Source organism: Lethenteron reissneri, chromosome 6, assembly GCF_015708825.2.
Source record: "Lethenteron reissneri isolate LAM-NWPU_2019-01 chromosome 6, ASM1570882v1, whole genome shotgun sequence".
Lineage (NCBI taxonomy): Eukaryota > Metazoa > Chordata > Hyperoartia > Petromyzontiformes > Petromyzontidae > Lethenteron > Lethenteron reissneri.
In genome coordinates, this window is record NC_083784.1 from 431191 (window position 1) to 439992 (window position 8802).

General features: G+C 50.8%; 1 protein-coding gene across 1 annotated transcript in view; it reads right to left on the minus strand.

The window, feature by feature from the left end:
- Positions 1-6681, minus strand: part of LOC133355057 (uncharacterized) — a 40356-nt gene extending 33675 nt beyond the window's left edge. The window contains exons 1-4 of the mRNA XM_061572329.1: positions 5615-6681; positions 2640-2726; positions 1622-1752; positions 1081-1189 (exon numbers count right to left, since the gene is read on the minus strand). Of these exons, the coding sequence (XP_061428313.1) occupies positions 1081-1189; positions 1622-1752; positions 2640-2726; positions 5615-5884 (597 nt within the window). The 5' untranslated portion in view covers positions 5885-6681. The remainder of the gene's footprint in view (positions 1-1080; positions 1190-1621; positions 1753-2639; positions 2727-5614) is intronic.
- Positions 6682-8802: the final 2121 nt, after the last annotated feature.

The following is an 8802-nucleotide window of genomic DNA, read 5'->3' on the forward strand; positions in this document are numbered from 1 at the left end:
TATCCCACAGAGTCCTACTGATCAACACGTATCCCACAGAGTCCTACTGATCAACTCGTATCCCACAGAGTCCTACTGATCAACACGTATCCCACAGAGTCCTACTGATCAATACGTATCCCCACAGAGTCCTACTGATCAACACGTATCCCACAGAGTCCTACTGATCAACACGTATCCCACAGAGTCCTACTGATCAATATTCAAGCTGCGTGATATCCTGGCTCTGTGGTATTTCTTCTGATATACTCCCTGAGTGATATGTTATCTCAGCTATTTGGATATCCTTGTGGAGGTATCAAGGTCACATTTGCATGTAATCACAACCAACCTGGTTGTTAATGTGTTGTATCTGAACTATAAACTACAATTTAAAAAAAACATTTATTTTGTCCCACTGAGCTATATAGCTCTTTTTCAGAAGTAACCTGACCACAAGTGATAGCTAAACGAAGTGGCTTACACCAAATACTCTAAACGCACGTTTCTAAATGTGTAGGGAAAAGCGGAGGACCCGGAGAAAAATCCACGCGACCACGGGGAGAGAGACATGCAAACTACAAATATACAGCAGCAGGCGTCAGGGTTGGAATCGAACCCATGCCCTCCTCTATACCAGGCGAGGCAGTTCACATCTCACCACCACAAGCAGCTCACCACCACAAGCAGGTCACCACCACCAGCAGCTCACCACCACAAGCAGCTCACCACCACCAGCAGCTCACCACCACAAGCAGATCACCACCACAAGCAGCTCACCACCACAAGCAGCTCACCACCACCAGCAGCTCACCACCATCAGCAGCTCACCACCACCAGCAGCTCACCACCACAATCAGCTCACCACCACAGGCAGCTCACCACCACCAGCAGCTCACCACCACAATCAGCTCACCACCACCAGCAGCTCGCCACCACAAGCAGCTCACCACCACCAGCAGCTCACCACCACCAGCAGCTCACCACCACCAGCAGCTCACCACCACAAGCAGCTCACCACCACAAGCAGCTCGCCACCACAAGCAGCTCACCACCACCAGCAGCTCACCACCACCAGCACACAGCCACACACGAGCTCACCTGGAACTTCCCATCTTCGGACGGCCTCAGGGACTCCCATTCTGGGGCATCCAGGAACTGGTAGGGATGGATGAAGTGCAGAAAGTGGCCTTCCACAGTCACCCTTATCCTGGGGGTTAGACAGTGACGGACACCGACAAGACTCGGGTGTGACGACGCTCAGTGTTCGTCTGTGTGCGTCAGATACAACACGAACTCATCCATTGTTATGGAGGACCGTGAGTAGTGGTTAGCGTGCTGAACTTGCAATCCAAAGGTCACCAGTTTAGTCTCCTGGCAAGACGGTATAAATAGATCTCTTCAAACCCTCCTGTGGTGGGGTAAAGTGTGGGCATAACACATCTTCCAAATCGTCTAATGATGGTGGTGATGGTAATGATGGTGGTGCAGGCGGTGGTGCAGGCGATGGTGCTGACGATGTTGATCATGATGATATAATAGTAATGATGATAGTCAGTATGATGACAGTGGTGGTGGTGCTAATAGCAATGATGATGACAATGATGGCAGTGGTGGTGGTGCCGGCGAGTGAGCGGAACACCTGCCAGCCAGGAGTATGGAGAGCCTGTCGATGGGTGTGATGCCCTCCATGGCGTAGAGGTGGTGGGGCTTGAGAAGCAGAACCTCTTGGGCGCTGCACGCCATGACCCTGCGGAAGGCTTCTCGTGGTACCTTGGCCAGCGCGACACACGGACAGGAGGAGGAGGAGCGTAACGCCCGTCAGCCGTAACCAACTCCTCACCCAGCCGTGCTGGCCAGCGTGCTGAGGTCTTGGCTTGTGTCAGGCCTCTTGCAGTGACACAAGCTGCCCAATAGAGCGGTGAGTGCTGGAGTGGTTAGCGCCGCTGCACTTTGAACCCGGCGATCCGAGTTAGAGTCCCGCTCACGGCCAACACCAGTGACGATTATCTGAATCGGTCCTGGGCCTCCCCTAGGTCGACTCAGCCTCACTAGGAAGACAAAGGCCGCCGGGTGTGGTGCTGGCCATCCACCCCCTCGTGTGCCGTGCCGGCCTTCATAGGTGCCTCACTTTACAGCACTTGCTCTAACGTGTCATGTTGAACTTCTTTCACACCATATGTAGCCAACATACGGTGCGGGGTAAGGACATCAAACTGAACATTCGTATTTGTGTTTATCTGTATCAATGTGTGTCTATATGAATAACTCTATACAGACACGCACTTGGCCTGACAGTCTGGTAAAGGCTATCGGGGGGATCTTTGTCTGTGTGTGCAAGACGAGAGTGCGGTGGTGTCGCGCTGAGCGCGCTGCGCTACAAAACCAGCAGCCTGAATCCAATCGCCGATCACGGCTCACATCAGTGGCGAGCGGAACCTGATCCAGCCCTAGCCGCCCCACTCCACCTCCTTCCCCAAGCCATGCTGACCAGTGCGGTGAAGTATGCTCAAACAACTCCCATGACTCATACAGCAGTGGCACGGGGAGTTCTTTAATGTGAACACTGTGGTTGTTATGAAAGGCCGCGGTGTGATGTTTGCAACACTAAGCTGTGATTCTTTTTTTGGCCAAAATTTGTCAACTGTTTCATTTGGTACCTGGAGAGGCTGAAAGATGCTCGTGTAAAGTTCTTCAAAGGCTTGGTCCAACTGCGCCGGTCTCAGTTGGTATGCGAGATAGAACACCTGCAGCGATGACACACGTGTGTGTGTATGTAGTATGTGTGTGTGAGTGTGTGTATGTAGTGTGTGAGTGTGTGTGTGAGTGTGTGTGTGTAGGCAGAATCAACTTCATCATCCGGTCAGTCACGCAACGTTGTTTTAGTCAATCCACCTGCATGGAGGAAACCAAACGGAAGAGACTTTATGGAAAATGGCCAAACAAAGGCAGAGCGCAAGACTCGCAGTGTGCACGTGGAACTTATTTCGTGCCGTACGCAGCCAGCCGTGCTCATCGGCGGTACGGGGGGAGGACGACAGACGAAAGACTCAGTCCGCGTTTGTTTCGAGTTCACAGAGAGATGTCGACACAGAGTTATCCACACACACTCGTAGAGATATGCTGTACGCACACCTTTCGAGTCTGTATCTGTATAGCGTGACTCAAATACTATACATACACTGATACAGATGTATTACACTGACACAGATGTAGACACACTCGTGGCATGTGTCTGTACAGGCAGCAGAGGGTAATTGTGACCATAGGCTCAGTCCTCCCATCATGCATTGCCATGTCAGACCACCAACTCAAAGTGAGAAGAGTGGGACCTCTAGATCAGGGGTCGGCACTTTTTTAGAGTTATATTTCAAGAGCCGTAATGGCACGTGAATACGAGAAGGTGGTGCTCCTTACTAACTTGACGAAGCAGCCGTTGCAGGTTGCGGACCCTTGCTCGATATTCTGGCCGGGAGTCAATTGTATCGAAGTAAGCCCTGTCTGCTGCTCTAGATTTTGAAACGGTGCGTCCTCCTTGGCTCAAGGGTTGCCAACCTGTTCCCACCTCATCGAGTCTTAAGCAACTTGCATCTTGACAACAAAGAGAAAGAAAAGCTCTCGGCCAGCTGACTGCGGTGGCGTTCGTCCTTTGCCATTCTTGCCATCCTTGCCATCCTTGCCATTCGGCGATTTGGAGGGCCCCGGGTGGTGGATCGCAGAGAGATTCGTGAAACGCAAATAGCGGCTGTGCTGTGAGGTGGCCAAGAGAAGTGAGTTCAGCAGGGGGTAAGCGTGGTTCACTAGAGCCCTGGTGAAATACATTGAATGGGGGGCCCCTGTCCTATTTACCCCCCTCTACTTTACGTATGCATTCCAGACGGCCGCAGTAGCGCATCTAAAAGCGCGCGATGCAGTGGCCGTTTTTGTCCGATGTGTAGCCAAAATCCGCTGCGAGGATGACCGGAGTTTGCGTGATGGTGTATGCTCCTTGACAAGATCAGGCAGGCATTGTGGTTCATTTGCGACCTCGAAATGTGTCCCTTCGACAACCGGCGCCTGGGCCTCTCTAACCCGTGGTGCTGCGGTGCTGCGGTGCTGCAGTTGCACCACGTGCACACTCCACGACGAAGCCAAGTTTAAGTTATTTTGTTCAACCAGCGGTGGGAACTCAAGATTCCAGGGACAGTCTCACTTGCAAGAGTGTGCTGGGTCACCAAACATGGCGAAGGCAAAACAAACGAAATAGTAAAGGTCACCGCAGCCAAGAAGCAAACAGGAATAGAACAACAAAGAAACAGCCGCGTCGCATGGCAGATCTAAAACATTGCACAATCACAAATCGGTGCCACATCATCAACTCCCCGCAGCGCCCGTCGTGGGTCTTCTCCGAGTACTTCGGCGTCCTCTCGTTTACAAGACACTCCGTCTCGCGGGTGGCTCTCGCCTGAATGTCAACACTTTACTTGCCACAAACAGTTGGGCTACGAGCAAAAATGCGCGCCTCCCCTGTACGAGACTCGGCGGACCCTTCCTGTATAAATAAATATGAAATTATTTTTTTATTAGTAGAGTGGCAGCATGGGAATAAACGCAGGCTCACGGCGTTCCCCTTCACATTATTGCCAAGTCAACTTGTTTATTTAAAAAAAAACATACCCTGAGTTCTGTCTATAAAGCTACCGACTCCACCAGGGAACCAATGGCCCTTGGGCCAAATGCTAACTCTGACTTAATTTCACATGAGGACGACTACCGAAAACAACATTTATTATTTACTGGAAACATATGAGCCGTAACAATCGAATACCAGAGGGGAATATTTTAGAAGTTTAACATTCTCAGTCACTTCTGTCACTACAAGGGCCTCTTGTAGTGACAGACGTGACTGAAGTGTGTGTTAGTAATGTGTGGCTGGCCAAAGGAATTTGAAATTCTCATTCGTTTCTCAATAAATGAAGAGGTTTCCCCACCACTGATCTACACACTGGCCCATTGGTCATTACCAGAGTTGTCACAATGGGAGGGAGAGGTGTCCATGTGTCGACCATGCTGGTTGTGGATGCTGGTGGCAATGGTGCTCGTGGTGGTGGTGGCGGCACTGGTAGTAAACCTCAAATGAGTAGCTGGTGCGGTGTGTGAACATCACCACTGGGGAGACAAAGGCGGCGGTGCGTAGTGTAGGTCACGCACCCCCTCGTGTGCCGTGACAGCATTCATCGGTGCTCGCTAACAGCACTTTCCCCAGCAGCCTGTTGGGGCTATAGGGGGATCTTTGTCTTTGTGTAGTGTAGCGAGCGTGGGGCAAGGGGGTGCTTTGCGCCCCCCCCCCCCCCCCCCCCCCCCAGTGACGAAAACTACGAGTCGGGGCCCCCTTGACAACCACCATGAGATCTGTTTTCAACAGCAGTGTAAAAGAACAAACACTTATTTAAAACAGAGCGCCCCTACAGCGCTAAATGTTCGATACCGTGAGCGTAACGGCGATGTGATTGGGCAAGATGAGCCGCGATATACAATAGCCTCAGTGCGACCATGCGAGACGAATCACACCTTGGGGCTCCACGTGAGCCATCGCGGCCACAATGTCGCTACCTACGCCACCGGGAAGATAGCAGGTGAGGTGCAGAGCGCTCACCTGGCCGAGGCACGCCGCGAGCAGCAAGAAGTTCCACCCGAATGCGTCGATGGCGCAAGCGTCGAGCCAGGCCCAGACGACGAGGCAGAGGAACGCGGCGCCCAAGAGGCCGTACGAGTAGAGGCGGCCCGCGAGGCCCGAGCCGCCCGTGGCGCCCAGCAGCATGCAGACGGAGGCCAGCTGGAAGACGGCGCCCTCGGCCCCGCGGCTCCACGCGCGGCACTTCGCGTGCCCCTCCGAGAGAGGCCCACTCTGGTCGCTGCTGCTCATGTCCGCGCGGGTCGCAAGTCACGGTGGCGGTGCCAGCCAAGGACAACCACGAGATCGATCTTCTGTCCGATTCGGACACCACAGCGTTGATGTTTGCCGTTGTTGCTAATTAAGTTGTGAACCTCGTGGGATCTTCGTTTTCTATGACTTCTTCATTTTCTTCTTTCCAAAGCCACTGCGATCTCATGTGTTCATCACGAGTGAAGAGGCATTAAGTCACGGCTCTAGGTGTAGTCCATGTCGGCAGCCGTGCAAGTTCAGCTCTTTTCGATCTTGGATATGTCTGCAATAACCATACAGCGCGATGTTGTTTATAAGACGGCAGTCAACTGATTTGTTTAAGTCTTCAGATGACTAATGGAATCCACCGATGTCAAATGAATATCCTTGGCTTGTTTTGGGTACCGGCTGGACATTGTCACAGATCCACGTTACCAACCGTGGCAGATGTATCCTGTTAACCGATAAATGCCTCCGCACGCAATGAACTCATTGCCGTTGAGTTACGGAATGAGCATCAGATGTACACTTCACGCAGCTTTCAGCGAGGACACTTGCGCTAAGTCGACACAGGCAATGATGCTGATGTGGCAATATCCACACACACACACAGATCGAGTGCTCGAGTACGGAGTTTAAGCCGCTCGTCGCTGCTGGGATAAATACCCACAATGGCTGTCGGTGCTCACATGACCACTGGCTGCTCCGAATCGTCAACAAATGCTCGCGCTCTAGTTTCGTCCGGCTGCTCAGGGCGCCGCCTCGGGGTTGGTGGCACGAGAGCCTCCTCCAGCCCGCACGAGAGAGCGGTGCCTCCAGCCCGCACGAAAGAGAGAGAGAGAGCGGTGCCGCTCTCACCCCGCCTGGGCGCGCCTCCTGGCTCGGCACAAAACGCGGCCAAGATCGCGGAGCCGGGAGTGCGAAGCAGCAAATGGTAATTGCGCCCGGGAAAATGGTGCCTCGTTTGTCCTAACGAGAACAAACTCACCCGACATGCGTTGTGCCAGCAACATTTCATGATTTAACTTTGAATGTGAATTCGTTTATTGAGTGGGTTTACTTTTGAATATTGAAGATATTGTTTGGTACTCAATAGCTACTACTAGGTAACTGTTCCTATGCCCACTTAGAAACTGGTCATCAGACAAATGTTTTAATTCGCATCATCAGGTACCCAGGTGTTAAGTGCAGTCTTTAACTCTCATTAACTCTACACACAGCCGCTCCTAATCGGGGCGACCGCCCCGGACCCCGCGCTTTGAGGGGCTCGGCGTGTCGACGCCACGTTCAGAGTATTTGGCTGCTGCTTCAAATTTCCACACGATAGGCCACTTTGATGAGCTATCATGTGTGGCCAAGTATAACTCAGTGGACCTCACCTGGTAAAATCAACGTAGTTTAGTTTGTAATTTAGTGTCAGATGTCGTTTGAAGGCGTCAGGGGGCTTGCAGTGTGATTGCCCCAGACCCAGCACCCCGCTATGGATGGCCCTGGCTCTTTTTATTTGTTTATGTGACGTCTCTGTGTATGAGCTATGAAAAAGGACCATTGCCTGAAACGTCGACGATTGTATATTTTCTTCTTATAAGTCGATGTTGTGAACGAGTGTGTTAAGTTTTTGTGTTTGGGCATCTCTACACTTTAATGTTGTCCTTCTCCTGCACCTCCGATTAGCACGGTTGGCTACGTATGGTGCGAAAAAAGTTTAACATACATACAACATACATACAACATACATACAACATACATACAACATACATACAATACAGCAGTTGTAAGACTTGATAAGAGCCATTGTCTCCCTTCTCAAATAGACAATGGGACACGGAGTCAGCGGTGGAGATTCCACATGCCCAAGACTGACAACAGTCCACAATACAAACACCAGTGTGGAGTAAATCACATTCTATGTATGTACAACATGAATACATAATACAATTAGAAGTAATAAGTGGTGGGTGATATCCACCCACACTGACCAGTGTGGTGAAGTATGGCCAAACCACCCCCGCGTCTTACGTGGCAAAGTGAATCCTTCATGGATCATTGATTTGAAAAAGGGATGGGAAATATTATGATTGTTATGATTATGCTGTTTAGAATAATCGACAACATTTCTACTCGTAGAAAAATTGAGGGAATCAATGAAAACGAAGTATTAAGAGTAAACTCGTGCTGGCAAGTTCAGCGTTGCTTACCGATAGGCAGCACTACAGACACCGTGGCACTTAAACTGTCAGACTGCTCGTGATGTATTATTGAAAGCTGGTTGTCACCATTATGCCTTGAGAACCGACACGAACACAAGGTTGATCAGGACACCCAACACGACCAAACACATTTCCCTTTTTTCAAAATCCAAATTTTTATTTTCAGAGGTTGTGACCTGCAGAGTGGGAAACAAACATTGAGTGGGGTGACTGGTCAATGGTGATTGCTTGCGAGATACACCTATTGACGGATGGATGAATACAAGCATCTTGACTGAAAGCTTTCGTGACTGCAGGAATTCATCTTCTTTGGGTCTTTCGGTAAAGCCGCATAGATAGAATTTTTGTGATTTTGATTTTTTTCGTGATTTTTGTTATTTTTTCTATCTACGTGGCTTTACCGAACGACCCAAATAATACGATTTTACGGCATGTTTCAATGCATCGTCACACTCCTGCCAATGTATTGAATGATGTCGGTTTTCATCATCGCATCACATCCTGTCCGACCTTCACCTCCTTCTCCGGCCCTGCCTTCCTTGCATTCGTCAAGCGGCAATTTGTCTCGTTCTGTCTCTTGGGGCCTCTCGCTCAACATCGCTACCCCTTCCAGAACTTCCTACATCAGCTACCGCCAGTGAGAATGCGTCCAATTCAGATATTACACACAACGAGCTTGCCACGAGTAGAACACAGTGCCTCGCCGCT